The sequence below is a fragment of the Eurypyga helias genome, unplaced genomic scaffold (assembly GCF_000690775.1).
Source record: "Eurypyga helias isolate BGI_N326 unplaced genomic scaffold, ASM69077v1 scaffold13427, whole genome shotgun sequence".
NCBI classification, from domain to species: Eukaryota; Metazoa; Chordata; class Aves; order Eurypygiformes; family Eurypygidae; genus Eurypyga; species Eurypyga helias.
Genome location: NW_010259874.1, coordinates 34,502 through 54,432, shown reverse-complemented (window position 1 = coordinate 54,432; position 19,931 = coordinate 34,502). Strand labels below are relative to the sequence as shown.

At 46.5% G+C, this 19,931-nt stretch overlaps 1 protein-coding gene across 1 annotated transcript in view; it reads right to left on the bottom strand.

The window, feature by feature from the left end:
* KCNQ2 (potassium voltage-gated channel, KQT-like subfamily, member 2) overlaps window positions 1–19,931 on the bottom strand; it is a gene marked incomplete at both ends in the record, with an annotated part of 32,617 nt that overhangs the window by 1,547 nt on the left and 11,139 nt on the right. The window contains 5 exons of the mRNA XM_010154815.1: window positions 231–454; window positions 7,741–7,794; window positions 13,375–13,404; window positions 15,368–15,436; window positions 19,828–19,857. Of these exons, the coding sequence (XP_010153117.1) occupies window positions 231–454; window positions 7,741–7,794; window positions 13,375–13,404; window positions 15,368–15,436; window positions 19,828–19,857 (407 nt within the window). The remainder of the gene's footprint in view (window positions 1–230; window positions 455–7,740; window positions 7,795–13,374; window positions 13,405–15,367; window positions 15,437–19,827; window positions 19,858–19,931) is intronic.

The following is a 19,931-nucleotide window of genomic DNA, read 5'->3' as shown; positions in this document are numbered from 1 at the left end:
AGGAGTTTGGAACCAGAGGATCTTTGATGTCCCTCCCAACCCAAACCATTCTGTGATTATATATATATATATATATTCTCTCTTATTATACCCCAAGCTAAAGGACTAGAAGGGGAAGGAGACCTCTGTAAGCACCCTGGCTGGCAGCTCTGCCTCTCTTAGGTGGAGAGGGAGAGTATGTTGGGGCCAGCTGGGGATTTGGGGTCCGGCATGGTGCCCCAAGCCCTCACCTTCCGAGTTTTGCCGTGACGCCGCTCCCTTGATGCGGAAAGCTTGCCGGGCTCGGCTGCGGTCTCCGAAGCTCCAGCTCTTGGGCACTTTGCTTGGGCTGTCCTCGATGCTCTGGTCAGCGCTGGGGGACCTCCGGATGCCCTGAGCCTGTGGAGAGCCTTTCCCTTTGGTGCCAGCACCGCGGGGACTGGAGAAGACACGATCTTTCAAACTGACCTTCTGACTGTCCAGAGAAACACGTTGAAACAAAGACAAAAAGGAAACAGCAGGAGGAGTCATTCTGGAAACCACGCAGTCCTTCCCCACCAGCCATTAGAAACCAAGAGCACTTCCAAGCAGCAGTGAGATGTAGTTTTGCTGTTGGTTTTATTATTTTTTAAGTATATTATTTTTCTTTTCTTTTTTTTTTTCTTTTTAATTTAAGAAAGCATTGTAGAAATGTTTCCGCTGTAATGAGTGAAATGGGAATGATTGTTAAGAGAGAGAAAATAATGAGGACTTAAACAGAAGCCCCTCGTGGGATGCCAGGGCTGGCGGGACAGAATGACGTTAAACAATGAGGTTATGATTCCTTAAATCACTGATCGGCTCCGATCACGAGTGAGGAAGCTTTTCTTTCACAACTGCCTTCCAAAACCCTGTATCTGATAAGAAAATACCAATAAAAAGGCACCCTTATCTTAAACTTTTAACTTTCTTGGAAACACTTCACTTCTGGTGCTCAGACCTGTCCTTTCCCTTTCTTCAGCTCCAGTATTCTTAAAGCATGATCTGTCCCTTTTATATATTCCAAAGAGTTCCTCGTTTTCCAGTCATACATTTCAATACTTGAATACGAACACTTACATGTGCAAGTCCTTTGTATCCTATAAAAATTCAACCTAAAAGCTAGCTAACATCTATCTGCAGGTCTGCTACGGGTGTCCAAAACATGCAAAGCAAAAGGTCACAACTCCAGAATATGGCATTTCATTGTTGTTTTTCTATTAGAACCCCTTTTCTTTAAAACCTTGTAATTACGGTTTGAAAAGATCTCTCCAGAAACAGAGATGATGTCACTGAGAAATAGTCTGCTGACCACCCAGCTCTAATTATTTTCCAAATTCTGAAATTTGTAATTAAAAACTTTCACCCAAATGAAGATGATGAATTTTCACAGGAAAATTGCAAACCAAAAAGATTTTGTGACTAGAAAAGGCAAACTTTATAGAGACAGTGTTGGGGAAACCAAATTGCGAACAGTTTTGGGTAATTAGATATCTTCTGAATAGCAATTGATTATGAAAACAGACTAACAGACGTTAGATAATCAGTGCAAGGCACTGCACATATAGAAAATATTTTATATATCGGTAAATCAAAACTGAGTAAACCCACAGAATTAACTCCCAATATCCTGTACCACTGCAGTAGCCACTTATCATTTTGCTGCAAATGCTCTGACTCAATCTGTGGGAGGAACAGTGCAGGAATTTTGATTTCCACATCAGATTTCCAGGTCACCAACCAAAGACCTGTTTGGGTTTTATTTTTTTTCTGTCTCTCAGCAACGACACCTTAAAACTCAGAGCCAAACAGTCCTCCTTTGCCTTCCAAACTGTCACGAGGTCCTTCAATCAGAACTTAGCTGCTGATGTTTGAAGCAGAGCAAAATGCAGCTCCCTCTCCCCCAGCTGCACCGTGCTGACGGGAACAGACATTCGTTTTTGTCAGGAAAGGCAGAAGACGTGACTCGAAGACACACAGGGAGCAGATTTGTTGAGTAAGAAGGGGCTATTTTTACAAAGTCACTTTCCACTGCGAGATGTTGCACATTTACAGGGAGAGAAAGGTGCTTAGGCAGCATTTTCGGCATTGCACAGTGTGATGCCATTTAGGTACGGCTGCCCTGATGGGGAGAGCAGCTCCGGGGCCACAGAGCAGGGCCAGCCGTGGCCATCGCCTGGGCAACAATTTCGAGTGGAGAGATACACTTGAGAGAAAACAGGATTTGTTCATCATCAAGTTAGAAAAGGCAGAATTAGTCCAACTAATGATGCGTTTTTAATTCAGTGAAACTGCATAGGAGGTACCGGAGGTTTCATTTCCAGTGTGCTGCCCACCTGCAGAGCCTGTCTGAAAGCCATGGGACCAACAGATGTTTAGTGTAGCTGAAAATCAGATCAAAGGTACAAATCCACACAGGAATCTAGGAAAAAGCATCTGCCTAAATACCTTTCTGGATGTCAGCCTTAGTCACGCTAATGCTACCAAAATCATTGTACATAATGAGCCAAATGTCTAAAAGCAATTCTTTCTGTGTTTCTTGTATAGACGCCATAGCGAAATTTTGTTGTTTGATCATAAATGGGCCAACTGGATTTTTATTTTTCTTTATTTTAGTTGATTTTACAGAATAATATTCCTGGAATCTACTGCCTTTCAGTAGTACTAATACTTTGAACTAGCTGGTCTTTTTTACAAATAAATTTTATAAAAATGAATCAGCAAGACGCCAATATTCGGAATTCAAAGCAATCTCTTTGTGCCTCATCTCTGCAAAGGTGCTCCCATCACCGATCTCAGCGTAAAACCGGCTGCCTATCACTGAGTAAAGCAGGGCCTTTTCTTTGGGGCCCCTTTTCCCACCATAAATGTGCTGCAAATGTTTGCAAGAATCACGAAAGGCAAAGAAGAAAGCATTGAACTTGGTGAGGAACATGAGCAAAGAGTTTCAAGCCTGATAGCATGAGATGCAACACTTTTACACAGTAAAAGATCTCAGACACATCTGATGAACAATTAAGATCTGGGTGGGTTTTGCTCCTAAGTACTCACTACTCAGAAAAAAACCCAACACCTGACTAACTTCCTCGTTTTAACATAGACGACATGAGACAACGTGAACAATTAATTGAATTTTTCCTTCTGCCATGCAATTCTCTTATTGGAAATGACACCCGGAATTACATGCAAGTACAATCCCTGCAGAGGCGAATGCTGTTGGGGTCTGCAGGAGCTGGTAGGAAAGAGTTCAAAAGAAATACAGGCATATATAGAGCTATATGTTGTCAGCTAATCCAAGATCATGTTCTCATTCAACCAGAAAGTCATGCCGAGTGACGCAGCGTGTCTCGGAGAAGTGGTATTTAATGGTAAACGAGCCTCAGTTCAGTGGGAAATGCATGTGCTGGTGACATGAACATGGGGAAATCCACAATCCAGCCACAGATGACAACGTGAACTTGAAGCTTGCGATCGCCAAGAGCAGCACGAGCACGGGGCCAGCGCCCTGCTTGTGCCGGAGGGAACGGAGGGAAAGAAAACTCTGGCTTTGTAACCAGAGACACAGAGAAGCTGTAAGAGGGGAACAGGGCGTGCTTTAGTTCCTAGGTCTTCACAACCACTTTCGGTTGGCATCTATTAAAAACATATTCGATAATAAAAAAATTAAAATGTTTCCAGGCTGACTTTGGGGAAGGTTTACAAAACTTGCCGATTTTGACTCGAACTTAACAAAGGATAGAAACTAAGTTGACTTCTTCTCTGCTGCCAGTCAAAAAAAAGAGAGCCCATTCTGCACAAACATGTAAGGATCGATCCATGGTCCTTAGATGCTTGCTGTTTTAGTGGGCTATGCATTTACGTTCATTTAGGTCCAACAGCTCAGCAAAACGCATGAGAACTAACTGTCAAATGAGCTGTCATCAGCCTCCTTAGGATTCAGGGGGTTTTGAGCTCCCATTCGAAACCCTCTGGTTTGGGCTTCACTCCACAGCCCTCATCACTTATTAAAAAATGTGGACTTTTTTAAGACGTGACCTTATTACTAAGTATTAAATCATCACTTTTAAAAAATGTGGACTCACTACATTAGCAGTAATTTTTGATCCAATAAAAAGTATCACCTGTAACTTCATCACTGATTTTAAACTACGCTTGAACAATTGTTTCATTTTCTCCCTTCATTACGTAGGCAGAAAACGTTATCCAGGCTGAGCTAGACGAACATGGCCTCAGATCCATCTCTGCATACAAATTCGACGACTGACAGTGTTCATTCATCTGAAAGTCTATGGCCAGGAGAAGGAGGCTATCTCCTGCTAGGAAATGAGGCTGGTTTTCAATCCAGAGTTTGTGCTGAACGCATGGCATACAAGAACATCTTGTTAAAACCAGGCAGGAGTGAATGATAGCCTTTGTGGCTGTCACCAGGCTCCAGTCTGGCTGCAGGTGTGAATAAGAGGCAGAAAACAATTACTGGAGACGTGAAGGAAAGGAAAATATATCTGTGAGTGCAACACTTGCCATGACTAAAGCAGAAACCAAGAGAGGACCAGGCTCAACGTCTGGTTTGCCTCCAATGATTTCAGAAAAGCCATGGCAAAGGTGAATTCAGCCCAGAAAATGGAGTTTCTGGAAGCAGAGGATCCTGGACATAAGGAAAACAAAAAGTCAGCCCATGGTGAGTAATCCCTCTTCTCTTCCTTGTCCACAACCATGGTGTTAGACTTGGGTTGGAGGGAGTCACTAACATCGTAACGGGAAAGACCAGAGTTGTACCATCCCCGCAGCCACCGCGTAAACCTGGAGGAGCACAGGGCCTCGGGTGAGTGAAGTGACACTGGAGCCAGACACCTCTTTAACCTTGGCCTTGGGTATTTTGCTGCACTGCTGTTATACCATCACCTCTCTCTTCCTAACACACAGCGGCTTTCCCCCAACCGGATGTTGAGCGCTGTCAAACACCACATCACACATATCCTGCATCTTCTAGCAACCTCCTGCTACCTGCCAGCCCAGATGTTTTGCATTCCAGGAGCAAAGCAAAGCAGCCAGATTGCATCTTTGAGCTGGCGGATTATTCCTAAACAAGACTCTAAGAAAGATGCTACACCCAGACCCGCAGGCCAGTCAAGGGCTCTGCAAGCCCCTTCCTTCTCTAGTCTGCCATTTCTTCCCACTGCCAGGCCTCTGTGGTGCCTTCATCTCTCCGAGTAGATACCAGGAAAGTCTCTTACAAAGCAGATAATAATCTGGCTTGGTATAGTTACATTAGGGTCTAAAAATGCGTGCATTATTGCATTTATTGACTAGAGATCATTGGTTTAGTACATTAAGAAACTACATCTTCCTAAGGAGTTTTCTATTAATTTACCTACATTGAGTTTTTCGTGATTGCCTCATCGTTTACTGTTATTTCGATATATGCATCCTAGATGCAGGCTTTTAGCACTCAGCCTTAGATGCATCAAAGTGCTGCCATCTGCCCCTAAGAGTTTATGCAGTGGGGGATTGTAGGCAAGTAGCCCAAGGGCCCAGGAAAACAAGACATCTAAATTATTTTTATGTCCCTTCAAGGTTAACCTATAGTTTTACTGAAGCACAGTGTGTAAAACACTACATTCAGGATGGATGCAGGTTAACAAAGATGCTCTTTCAGCTACTCTGAAGTTCAAGACTCATTTCTGACTGGAAGAAGCAGAGTCTGTAATGCTCCTTCTCAGGGTCTCCAATGGATCAAGAAGATCTTGAGACAATAATTTGTTTCATCCTCCCTTTCCCTTGCAGAACTCAAGATGGGGGAGGATGAAAGGAGGACCACAGTGGGAAGGAATTCAGTAGAAAACAGAAAAAATTACACTGGCCTTACCAATTAAAAATTAATGTCTAGAAAAACATGCAAGGATGACATTAAGATCAGAGTGGCTGATTTTCCAGGAAACAGAACTGGACATGGACAGATGAGAGGACAGCACTATGAATATCAATGCTTGTTTTAATCTCTGCAAAAAACAACCTCAACGTTGAGCAACTGAAAGGCGCCTGTCTCTTGGGACCAGTCCCTGTGCACTATGCCTCTGCTTCCAAGGACAAAACAACCTCACCCGGCAAACAGAAACACTACGGGTCACAATAATTTCTTTTAGCCGGACTATTGACCAAATCTTTTCCATTTGGAAATGTTTTGAAATGCTGTCTGTGCAACTGATGTTCACCCAATATTTAAACCAGTCCTTTCAAGGATAAACTTCAAGGAAGGCCACAGCACCATCAGAACACGCAGCTGGAGGCTAACTCAAAGATTCAGGCTATTTATCCGGGTACAGGGGTTTCCTACCATGGAGAACCGCTTATTATGAAACCTAGATCATGCCCCCTTCCTCTTCGTTACCCATTCAGAGATGGGATTTACCGCACTAGTGCTGAGCTTCTGGTACACGCAAGTCTCAGGCATGAGTCTTAGTCTCTAGTCTGACAGATAATAAAAATAGCCAGCAGGGAAAAAAATAGCAAGAAAAGAAAAGATACAAGTTGGAACAATTAATGGAGGAAACCAGAGATACATGTATTTTTTTAAATGTATTTTTATACTTTGAAAACTGCAGTTTGTTGGCTTTCTGAGGGAGACAGAGACTGGTGATTTTGAGAATTAAAACGGACTCCAAAAAAGAGCATGCAAAAATCCGATTTCACAAACATGCGGCATCACTCAGTGCCCTGCGACTCCGGGGTTTTCCACCTGCCTGGCTGCGGGGGGACAGGGAAGAGCTGATGGGGGTCACCTGCCAGCATGCACAGCATGCAGACTCTGGGCTTGGCACTTCAAGAAGGTGCATGTTTGCTGCTGAGAAGCAGTGTCTGGGGTCGGGGAAGAGGCTCTTCCAGTGCAGGCGTGGAAGTAGAGACATTTAGACATAAGTAAAATAAGATGGATGGATCTGTGTACCCTTATGGCCATCGGATGGATGCGCTAAGGGATGCTCATTGGGAATTCTCTGAAGCCGCCTAACAACCGTCAGCTTGATGAAAAAGATGAAAACACTGCTCGTACAAAACCCTCTACTCTCGCTATCTGTTCCCCACGGGATCTAGAAACAGAACCATTCACAACGCCAATGTCAACGCTAAGGGGAACCCATATCCCCTCCGTCTGGTGGGACAGGCTGAGATTAGTCCTTCTCTAGCTGCGTAGTAGAGGTGCTAGATAGGCAAGCCATGGCTTCCAAAGGCCACAAGACTAGGAAAGGTCAATTTGTAGTGTTCAGAGAGCCAAAGGAACGGTGATTGAGCAGAGGTAGGAAGCTAGTATTTGTCATGCTACTAAGCTGATACTGATGTACAATGAAATTGAATTTGCAAGGGAAGGATTCCCTGGACCTTGAGGGGGGGTGGAGCAATAGGATGGAAGGGATCTTTTCTAAATAAGAATTAAAATTTTTAATTTTTCTTTTTTAATTTTCCATCTTTTGTTAAACTTCAGTTCCTGGCCTCCTTCATTGCTGAGTGCTGGCTTGCTAGCCCAGACCAAATTCCCCATCCTTGTCTCTGATCCACATGTTCTGCATGATTAGCAGACAAGGAAGCCTCTAATTTCTGAGCAGGCAGTGGGGAGGCTCTTTCACCTTTTTTTACTCATCTAGTACCTCTATTAAGCAGAGAAGTGATCAGAACAGGTGGTAGCAGGGTAGAGGGAGAATGAGCCGTGCAGCTTTTGATTAGTTCCGTGCGACGCATTTCCCGTGGTACCTAGAGTTTCCTGAGCAGCATCCGCATAGTGACTCTCTGCACGGTTTGCTTTTACTGGAAATGAGGGGAGAGTAAAAATTAGACCTGGAAGCAAATGCCAGACAGGAAACTTTTGATTACTGACTCTAGGTTTAAAAGACAGGTGTTTTGAGGGCCGGGTTCATGACAGGATTTTTCTGTTTGAGGGTTAAATGGAAAAAAAACCCAAAAAATAGCAAGGCCAATATTGACTGTGGTCAATAAATGTCATCCTTAGAAATGATGCATTCTGCATTGAATTGGTGGCGTCAGTTCATCTACAACTGACTGAATCCTGCAGGAAGATTTTTTTTCCTTTGCCTAGGAAACAGTAAGTACTCTCTTCTTCATCTAAACAGATAAAAAAAGACATTTTTTTAAATTGTCTAAGCCATGAAGAGCCAAAAATTTAACTTGTTTTGTCCAGCAACATCCAGAAGATTCAAATTTCTTCTTTTTAAAAAAAAAAATCACAAATAGAGCTAGTTAATCTGTGAATTATTTGCACTTCTCATGCAGAAAATACATTATATTAGGCCTGGCATTACAAAAAAAGACAAAACCAGAGTGTGGTGCAGTCCCTTATGGGAAGGGATTTGAGTATCTGTGTTCATGCATCTGTTTTTCGTAACACATTTTAGATGGGCCCCTACCACTTGTAGGGAGTCACTGGCTTTGCAGAGGCACCACCATTGCTCCCATGAGCCCATCCCAAATCGCTGCTCAGGCACTGCCCTGCCAGGAATTCGCCACCACGACCAGGGTCCTCCACGCCATGGAGCAGCCCTCCACCTGCGGAAGGGTAATGACGTGGCCCCCGTCACCCCACCTGGCCACCAGCAGGCATCACTTGCTGAGTTCATGGACAGGCTGAAAAGGCTGAAGGGCATAAAACCCCAACTCATTTTACACTTGAACTCAGCAAACGGAGGAGCTCGTGGGCACGCACAGAAGGAATCTGCAGGAATTCCTTCTGCGTCGCAGCATCCCGTGCAAGCTCAGCCAACACCACCCTCTGCACCCTGGGGACTCCGCAGGAGCCCGGCAGTGGGACCCCACATCCCCGGGGAGCCTTGGGGACTGGTGGTGCTACCAGGGCTGTTCTGGAGCTGGGGCCTGAGCATTGTGGTGTGGGAGTGGGATATTCAGCATGCAGAGCCTCAGGGAGACATGTGGGTTACTCTCCTTAGATCCCTCTGCAGTCCCTATGGAGAGATGCAGTCTCTTCTGTGCAAATAATCCGCTCCCCTAAAGGCAACCGATTATTTCCAGATTACTGTCAGTCCCAGCATGAGTCTCTGACACCACTTTAATTGGTTAGAAGGTCAAATGCCAACCCAGGCTATCATGGCCCATCGGGATCCTGTGATTGACACCAGTTTCCACGGGCAGGAGTGGTTAGTGACACCTCAGACACCCTAAGCTGGATGAGCAGGGGCCCACTGAGTCAACCAAAGGCATCCTCCAGTGCGTACAAATGCCTTAATCACACCCCTGAACGGAGAGATTAATGTTGTGTGTATCTCAGACAGACATATACATACACTGATATATAGATAGATATACGCACAGATATACATACACGTTACAAGGTGGCCCAGTCCAGCATTCACTCAGTGTAATGGCCAAGGTCTTGCCGAGTTCATCAGGGTCAAGGACAAACCACAGCCGAGAACAACCTTCCAACGAGGTTCCTCTCATTACCTATGGGACTGAACTCATGCTGGACAAAGTAATCTGAGTTTTAGCTTCCCAGTTCCCTGGAATCCTTCTGTTTCTTTTTCTCTGATATTAATGTATTATGATGATGATTTGATTAATTTTTAGCTTTTCACCCAATCATATTTTGGAAAATACAAGAGGAAGAAATGTGATCACGGCTGCCTTCAGATGTTTATCAAACCATCTGTTAAAGAGCATCTGAAGCACACATTTCAATACAGGAGCCTCTGTAGCCCTGGCTAACCATATGTTTGTCTCTTTGACATTACAATCAGAAGACAAAATAAACAGAAATGAGATGCCGCAGCAGGTTTCCAGCCTGATTAACACAGGAGTAATCAAACCCCATAACCGCTTGGATTTGCTGGCTTCCTGCAGCAAGAGGGGTGAGAAAAGCCCTACCACAGCGAAACCCTCCTTCCCTGGTGTTACGAGGCAGAGAGGACTCATGTTTGGACCGTGCACGAGAGCAGCGTGGTCTCGGAGGCGTGATCCGTGCTAACTGCTCCTGCAGCAGCAGCCAGCCCAGGGAAGGGCAGGTGGCCACCTCTCCTGGCCAAGGCAGATGGTGGGGTGGACACAGCGCCCAAAGCGATGGGCAACGCAGGAGGCTCTGTAAGCGGTTTTTAAATAGGCAGGAAAGTAAAAAAGGGGAAAGAGGTACGCAGCATGGAGAAAAAGGCCAGCATCTTTTCTGCTCATCACAGCCTGGGCTCCACGTCCCAGGGAGGTGAGCTCGTCCCCCCCGACAGGTCAGCAGACAGCTTCCCGGCACTCGGTCATAGAGGGATGCAGACAAGCTCACGGTGAAAAACAAAACCAGAAGCAACAGAGAAAGGACATAACCTGTCTCTCAGATCAGCTGTCCCATTTTACACCAAGATCAAAACAAAAGCCACCTAAGTAATTCCAGGTGACCCCGAGCCACCACCACGCTAACCCCATCACCTCCCCACATCCTCCCACCCTGGGCAGCAGCTCTCCCAGTGCCATCTCGGCAGAAGGCAGCACCGGACTCAGAGGGCAGCATCACTGCTGGGTGATGGGCAAGACCCCAGCAGCTGCCTGTGGGACATTCGGGATGCTCCCTGACCTCGCAAGGCAATGTTTGTCCCGCACAGAGCGTTCCCATGAGCTGTGCCAGCATCCTTCTCTAACTCAGAATATATTAGGATGTGAAATACTGAAAAAGTTGTTTGTTTTGTTTGCTGCAAGGACTTTGTGGTGTCTCAGTTATGGAAAGAAGGATATAGGAAATCAGCCACTCCCTCCACAAAGTACAACGGGAGGAAGATCCAGCAATCTCCAGATAAGAGACTGTGTTTCCTTACATCAATGGAAATGGAAAGGGGTAAAACCTTTATCAGCTGAAGCAATAAAAATGTGGTGCTGGGGGGTCTGCTACAGGAGAAGATTCATCCCGAGGAGTTTCCTAAGTGAAATAGTCATCAGTGACAGACCACGGCTAGATGATTAACTGCCGGGTGGGCTGAGAAGCAGGACGAGTTTTCTTTTCTAAGGGCAGGATGACACACTGAGCATCACTGGGAGGCTGTTGCAAATCAAAGTGGGTGGGGGATTTGGGATGTGAATGTAAAAGATCCAGAAACTTTTATTTGGGAAAACAGCTGATTCAGGGGTCCCTGAAAACAGGGACCACTGTCAGAAATTCCTTCCAGAGGTCTGAGACATTATAAGACCAAAAGGGGCAGTGGGAGCAGGTAGAATTGATTTTGCCCTAACAAAATACAGAAGGAAAGAGCTTTGGTTCTCCTATGGCAGCTGAACTGAACAGCATGGAACGGACTTCAGTGTCATACTCATGGCAGCTGCAGACCCTCAGCCTAAGCTCTCCTGGGTTCAGGTTTAGCATCTTACAACAGAGGGGCAACAAAACCCATCCGTGTCACAGGAGACAGGTAACACTGCAGAAGCAGGAAAAGAGTATTTGGAAATGACCCTGATGATGGAGCTGTATATGGCAAAAAAGGGCATTGAAAGGATATATTTACTTCTTTCTGTGATGTGACATTAAGAAAGCAATGAAACAGGGAAAAAGATGCAACATCTACAAAAAACCAGATCCAACCTAGTGTTTTAACTGGTGAAAATTAACCCTGAAGACAAGACTGAGATTCAAAAAGAAGAAATAAGACTACTGCCTCGGAAATAAGACGAAGAAGCTGCAATTGCAGGGATGCTGGCTGGTGTGACCCTATGAGGAACCATCAGTCCTAAGATTTCCTTGGCTATGGAGCTGATCGGGTTGAACAGAGATTCCATCTCACTGCACAGCCCTGTGCCTGTGAGAAATGTGGATTTACCCGTTGATGCATCCGAAGTATGTCACTGGCTGAGACATGGCAGCGGAGCAGCCAGGCTCCTGGGATGACATGTTGACCCTCCTGATGCCACGGGCACGTGGCCAAAATTTCAGCCTTGGTCTGCTCCCAGTGAGCACTTCCCACGCTGTGCTCCCTGCTTCAATAATGCCGGATGGATGCTGCCTTTCACTCTGGCTACACAGGCTGAGACCCTGAGCAGGAAAAACTGTAATTGTGGATAGTTGAAACATGATCTTGGTGATTTATTTGGCAGGGAAGTGGATGGAGCGCTACAGAGGTTCTGCTTGCAAAGAAAAGCTCAAATGAAAGACAGAAACCAGAGTGGGGGAAAAAAAGGAAGGAAGAACGAAATTTCCCTCACTTTAGTCAGCACCATATCTACCCAGATATCTTTGGTTGGATTTTATGGCAGGGAAAAATTAGTTTCTGGCCTCTCATAAGCTAAAAGGCACAGAAGAAAGTTACATCTCCAAAAGTCCAGGCTCTAGTTTGACTTCTGAAAAACTTATTCAGTGTGTACAGTATTTAGGCTGTAAGCTATGTTTTGAGATATGAGATGGAAGATCTGAAAGCCAAGCAGATAATCTCCACATAGCATCAGTTCTGCACCTTGCCTCCCAAGAAAAAAACAAAGAGATTCAGTCTCAGAACTACTTCTTAAAAGAACTGGGAAAATATAGGAATAAAATAAAATCCCAGAACTAAATACTTACAAGGGGATGAAAAGTATCCTGAAAGTATCCCAAATACCAGCCCTGTTGCTTTCCCTGGGACTTGTGAATAGAGAAAAGCTCTCCCCTAGGTGAGGTTTATGGCTGGCCTGGAAGGTGCTCACCACGTCTCAGAGGGCGCCCGGCAGAGCACACTCTGCTCAGTGGACTCGAGGCATGGAGGGAAGACGAAGCAGGGACTGGGCTTCATCCAGAGGTTGTGGGGCCAAAGGGAATGGGGTGGAGAAAGGGTGTCTCTGCCATGCAACGTCGTGCCATGTCAGAGAGCCCTCCTGTGTCCCACGGAGCAGTAGGTCCACGCAGCCCCGTGCAGTGCCCTGCAGCAAGAGCAGCTCAGGAGAAGTTGCTAACTTGGTGACACGGTGATGGCTTCATGTTCCCATGTCACCTCCGCCTGGCATGACCTTAGGGCATGGAGACATAGGCAAAGCATCACCTACCCATCGGCGCTCACTGGGCCTGTTTTATACCGTTTCAGCTACGGCTCCAGCAACAAAAGAGAAAAAAAGCAGCATAAACCAAAGCGCTGCCGTCATCCCGGAAAAGTGTCTGCCAGCTCTGCCCGTGCTGCCTGCCGCTCTCTCTAGCCCCCACAGCCTCACTACCCTCGCAGCTACAGCCCGAGGCAGACTGGAAGGAAGGTATGATTTAAGGTCCAGCATACACGTAGATACATTGGACTGCCACAGCACAGAAAAAGCACGTTAATACCTAGAACGCTTCCCTCGATGGTGCCACGACATGGTACACACACGCACACACGTACATAGAAATCTACGGGTAATGCATGGAAATGGCGTGTTGGCAGTGATACAGACCTTGGCGATGGTTCGGGCTGCTGCTCTTTCCTTTAAACAGAAGCAATAGTACATTAGCATGGTGTCAGGTGGCAAAAGATGTTGCTGCTTCACTGTTAAAACATAACGAAAGGACAATACCAAACAATACAACTAAGTGGAAGTTGTGGACAGAAGAGAGGGAAAGGAGCACTTAATTCCTGGAGTTTCTGGCCCGGACAGAAGATCACTGGAGACTCACACAACCTCAGAGAAGACACATACAACGCACAGGGTTGAAGAGTTCGTCCCAACCCATCCTTGTGCCTACGCATGACTGAGACACCTGACAGTCGTGTGATTTGTGTGAGCACAGGAGGACTTCTGTGGGCTCAGAGAGCGGCCCCCTTCCTTTGGGAATGCACCTCCCTGAGTTGTTTCTGCACATAGGGAGGGATTTGAATGGCTCCTGTGACCCTGGTGTATTTGATTTTCCTTCCTGGCCATTTTGCGCAGTGCTAACATCAGATCTCTTGATGCGTGGCTTCACGCTGCAGTGCTAATGCATGGTGCTGGGGGGACATTGGTGGGAAGGACTACAGACCCCTGCTCGGACACCCCGACACCCTGGGGGGCTTCTGCCTCCAAAGCCTTTGGCAGCTACTTTGCCAAAGTAGTTGGCAGAGGCTGTATGCAGGGAGTGGGGAGCTACGATTTTTGTATGCTGTTTCCTGCTCAGATCCCAAGCCACTTGATTGCCCTAAAAAATCGTTGACATTGAGGAAAAAGTGAGCTGAACAACTGCAAAAGGGTGGGCATTACTCTGCAAGCCAAGATAAAGCCGCACAGAAAAATAAATCAATGTCACCTTCACTGACCAGGCATCTCGGTGGCATTTCCCTCCATCAGGGAGGAAAACCTGCTTTGCCTTCAACTACTCTGATTCACAGCTTCTTCACACTGGAAACTGCATTTAATGTGGGGCCCCAAAGAGCCTTGCGCCTGCAGTCCCACGAGAGAAGGAGCAGACTGTGTTTCTCAGCAGATAAGGGTCTGCCTTTCCCAACACCCGTCTAAGGGACCAACTGGACTGCGAGAAGACCTGGGCAGGAGCAGCTCGATTCCCTCGGAGCGTGATGCTGTACCAGCCCTGGTCCTGCCTCCACCCAGCAGTAACAACTGAGATCTGCACAGACCCTGACCCCTCTCCCTTAGGCTGAAGGCAGCAGCCTGCAGAGACTTAAAAAAAATACCCCTCACCCTCTGCTCCCTGCTGAGACAAGCGTGGAAGCCCAGCCTCAGCCACTAGCTCAAATACTCACATTTTAATGTTTGCAGTCTGACCCATGGGTCTACAAATCTCTACTCTCTGGAGAGACACACAGCCCAGGGCAGGTCCCGTCACACACCTCCCCAGCTAGCCCCACTGCCCATCAGCACGGCCAGCATCCCTCCATCCCTCCCAGGGTCTGCACACTTCCCATTCACCAAATGGGATAACCTCACCTGCTTAAAAAAAAAGCAAGAATTACTCCTGCTGAGGACATGTTTAAGCTGCAGGACTCCTGGCTTTCTGGGGCAATCAAGTGTAACTTGTCACAGCAAAAATCACAAAACTTTCTCACCACCATGACCTGGCCTGCGCTCAGGGAAGGCTGGAGGGAATGGGGAATTAATTAACACATTGTGGGCCTGAGTCTCCTCTGAGGGTGGTGAAGAAAGGTCAGAGGTAAACTGGGAACACAAACTTGGTCAGATGCTTTGAAAACACAGCTGCATTTCAACCAAGCATTGTAACGTTACTCCAGAGCCAAGTTAGGCTGAAGAAATTCATGTACAGTATGGGAGAAGGATGGGGAGGAGGTTGCTGAACAACCCATGGGGGACCAGCTGCCAAAACCTCTCACATCTTCAGGGCTGTCCATATGCAAAAGGCAGGAAGGAAAAAAAGAAAAAAAGAAAAAAACAGCCCCAAAACAACAGAAAAAGGTTGCAAAGTGTGTGCCTCCCAAGCTCTCTTAACTCTGCTGCTAACCTGAATGTCAGTCCTGACTTGCTCTTCAGGTTCCTCAGGAGCTCGAGCTGGTTCAGAGGAGGGATGAGTCTAGAGGGAGGAAATAAAGACCATTAATACTCAGGCAGAGCTGATTTAAGAGCCTCCTGTCCTGGCAACTTCACCCGCTGCCCCATCCTTTCAACTAGAAGCAGCTCTGTGCCCCCAGCCGCAACTGGGGGACAGCTCGGGAAGGACGGAGAGGGGCTTGGCTGCTACTTCCAACAGTGTCCTAAGGTAGAGCAGTGGGGGAAGAGGGAGTGACAGCGAGAGAGAGAGAGAGAAACTTGTCTGCACCACCGGATTTTGAACCTCCCAAAACCAAGCAGGTGCCAGGGATTCTGAGCAGCACAGGTCCTGCAGTTTAGCGGCTGCTTTGTTTGGAGACCAGCGCTTTGGCTGTGTGCTAAATGCAGAGAAGCTCCAGTTTCAGAAGAAAATGGGAAAAACTCAATGCTGCTGCCCTTGGGAATGTTGGGGAGGCACGGCAGGGAGCAGCTTACGGGGCAAAGAAAACATGGACCTAAGGTCAGGAGCATCCCAGGAGAAACAGCAGTGCACTCTGGGGTCAAGTTTAGCCACTTCCCTAGTGTCTGTGTTAGGTTTTGCCCCAAAATGAGGCAAAATCATGTATCATTGCCTCTGGATCAGGAAGGAACCATAGGTTTCCTCTCTTTCTCAGGAAGAAAAATAACCTGACATTTGGAATCCTGGTTAGTAATTTAAAAAAAACACTGAACAAACACCCTTTTCCCTACCCTGCTTTTGTGCTAAAAGCCACTGAATTAGTTCCCGCATCCACTTTTCCTTTTTTCCCCTCAGACCCTGGGAGACTGAGGTTTGCTCCATAAATATTTAATGCTGATATTCACAGTCAGGTTTTCAATCAGAGAGATGTGAGCTGGAGGTGCTGGGGGAAGGACGGAGAACACTGCGCACTGTTGGGAAGAGCAGCGTCTACTTAAGAGCGCCCTTGGGGACTCTGCCCTGGGGGTCAGGGTCAACGGGGCTCATCCCATGGCTTGCTGCAAAATCCTTTCTGGGCCACCAGCTTGCCCTTGTCAAACTGTCCAAGTGCCACATGCCACCACTGTGCCCAGAGGGTGCGAAGTCAGCACAGCTGCCGTCCCCAGCCACGCTCGTGAGAAGCGAGCGGCAGGATGCATCGTAACGGGCAGGACAGGTGGTTGGGGCCATAGGCCAAAGAGCCACAACCCCAAGGCAGCGTATACTTCTGGATTTCCTGCAAAAGTATTAAAAAGTTCTTTTTTTAATGGAAGCAAGAAGGACCTACTCAAAACTGTCCCAAAACCACAGCTTAGGCCCAGAAGGAAAGGGGTACAAGTGCTTGCGCTCCCCTAACAGACCAGTCTTGGCTGAGGTTCTGTAAGAAATAGTACTGTCACTGTAAAATACAGATATTTATGTCCGTATTTTTTCAGCCATTATGAGATGAACATTTTCAGTTTTCCTCTAACTGAAAAAAAAAGAAAAATTGGAAAAGCCTCTCTTCTGCATGCACAAAACTCATCCTCAAAACCACAGTTGTTCAAGCAAAGAAGATTTCGTGTTCACAGGACAGAGGCAATCAGAAAATTTTCCAGTCCTAAGTATGGAGAAGAGAATAAAAATAGGCCTGAAAATTTTGGCTTAGCTCCCCAGTCCTGCCTCGTTCGCTTCCATCCAGAGAAGAGCACATCCTGATCTGATGAATTAATGATCCTGTTCACTCCAGATGTCAGGAAGAAGCTGACCCTGGTGCAGTGGAGCTGTACACAAGTGCTGGGCTGTCACGTCCCTTCAAACCCACCGTAGGGTTTGCAGATTCATTCCAAGATGGGAGAAGGCAGTGCATAAAATCAAGCACAAAGCGTTCTTAGCAGTTAATGATGGGTGCAAAGCTCTTTTTTGGTGAGTTAGTTTCTCAGGGAGGTCCATACCCAGCAGAATATAGGACAACAGCTCCACTTTCTCCAGCTGGGATCACAAATCCACTGATGCCAGTCTCAGAGCTGAAAAGCTCATCAGCTCACCAGATTGAAGGATTCAGGATCCCAAAAGGAGCTCCTTCCTTTGCTTTAGCCCGTAACACAAGGTCTGCACCGTGCTGAAGGTGGCAATCGCCTGGGCCACCACAGATGCTGCCATGCAAAGGTAAAGACACGGAGGCAAACCTGTGGTAAGGTGATGGGTACACGTGTGGTGGAAAGAACAACGTTTTACTGCAACAATAATTATTAAGAATGGGTAAACTCAGCCATGGCCTGAAATTTAATCCAGATTGAATGCTCAGCCTAACCTGTCATTACGAGAGCAGCCTGGGGAACAGCTACTGCACTGAACTCTCACCAGAACCAAAAAGAAAAGCCAGAGCTCTGCATGGTGCTTTAACTGAGCTCTGCTGTAAAACACTGGATGGAGGACACCCTGCACTGCTGTGTGTGCCCAGGGAACAGATGACATGGGTGCCACTGTCCTCCAGAGATGTGGAGAAAGGACCCCCCGGCTGGAGCATCTAACGTTTTCTCTCTCTCCTCCTGGTCCGTGTGTCACTTGTTAGCAAGGAAAGCACGTTTCAGTTAAAAGGGAATTAGGTGAGAAGATCTGCACGCCACAGGAACACACACAGCTCATGCCACCCACCACAGCAACGCCTGGGAGTCACCGGCTGCTGCAGGGACCCAGCGGTACCTACAGCTGCTTCCCACCCCCCCTCCCAGCACAGCCCAGAGAAACACCACGCTACCTCCAGGCCATCCAAAGGGAAGGCAAACTTTGCTATTCCTGGCAGCACAGAGAATGTTCAAGCATTTGGGGACAGTGGGGATAACATGCCTCCTCCGACCAGGACATCGTCAAAACCCCACGACACGAGGAGGGCAGCAGCACACAACAGCGGGTGGGAGCATACACGAAGACACCCGCACTCCACGACACGCATACAGAGATGACAATGATTTTTTTTGAACAGGCAGAGTATGAACAACTAGGAAGAGGGTGACAAGGAGATGGATGCTGGAATGGGATGGGGACTTAAATGAGTCTCCATGCTGTGTTAGAATTCCTATGAGGAGCCAGTTATTACCCTAACCATGACTTAATGTCTCCAGCCTATGCTATTTTTCACAACTGAGAACATTCATAAAACTTATAAAATATTTTATTACTGTAAGAAATGGGATGGAAGTGGCATATTCTTATTTCACTCCCAGCAGTGGAAAAAATGCCTGATTCTCAAAGCAGGCTGTTGTTCCTTCAAGACAGGAAGACACACTCATAATATTATACTTGCGATTCATTGATGCAATTTGCTGTAAATTTACCACACGAAGTGGTAAGTGTGATTTATAAAGGCTGTAAAACTTGCATCTGTGAAAACTGAAACCAGGTTTGGAAATTGGGCACTAAATCACATCAGCTCTAACAGCATTAACGCATCTACTGAGGACTTAAATTGCTCTAAAAACACAACCTGGCCCACAGCCTTGAAATACAAGCCACTGATTCCCCATCTTAAAACACTGACTTGACTACGCCTTCACCCACCTCATATAAAATATGCCTGTCACTTAAAAATCTACTCTTTTCTGCAGAACCTGAGATAATATTATTTATAATAAATCTTACTCAGCCATATACAGGTCTTTTCATTTGGATTGATCCCAAAAGGCTGAATCACAGACTGAATAACTAGGGCTAGTAACTGCTTGGTTTTAGGTCAGTCTGGAAAATGGAAACTGAAATGGAAAAGTCCTGCTGAGATGGGGCATTCCTTTCCCAAAAATGAGACTGGGTTACTAGGGAAAATCCTGAATGATCACTTCAGTTTATTATTCCAGACTGAGGACAGTGCCTGGAGGAGAGATCAAACACAGGCACGGGGGCGACTGTAATTTTATTCTGTGCTATCGCTGATGCATCCCATAGAAATTCAGCAACCCTAGTGATACCTGGCAAACACAGCTCCAACAGCATGAAGTGAGATGAACGGTACAGTGAAGGATGGAAAAGAGGGCTGGAGAAAGGGGAACACACAGGAGCAATGGCAGAGGGAAAACGGAAGTACAAACAGGGAAGTTTTCTTGTGAAGGGTGGTATGAATTGGAGGAGGTTGGTAAGACCATCAAGAAATCATCCTTAAAGAAAAGGAAGCTTGTCAAGCGCTCTCCCACTCTCCTTCCTTAAATCGACATTTTGGAAGACAGTTTCCCAACACTTGTGTGTACCAATAGCTAAAATGTACATGGAGGTGCACAGAGTTAGTCTGTGGGCAGCAGGATGGGGAGCCTGGTTTGGGCTTTCACTCATTCCTTTGAAAAAACTGATCTTTAGAGTTTTCTTTTTTTTTTTTTTTTTTAATTAAAGGCTTTGCATGTTACAGTCCCAAACGAAGAACAAGGAGTGACATGACACACAGTTTCAGAGTCACATGCACTTCATACCTGGAGGCACCGTACGTTTGCGTTTGCGTGCTTTTCAAGTGTTTTCACCAAAGAAAACCAAAGGGATAAGAGAAAGAAAAACAGGGGGGAGGGGGGAAGGCAGG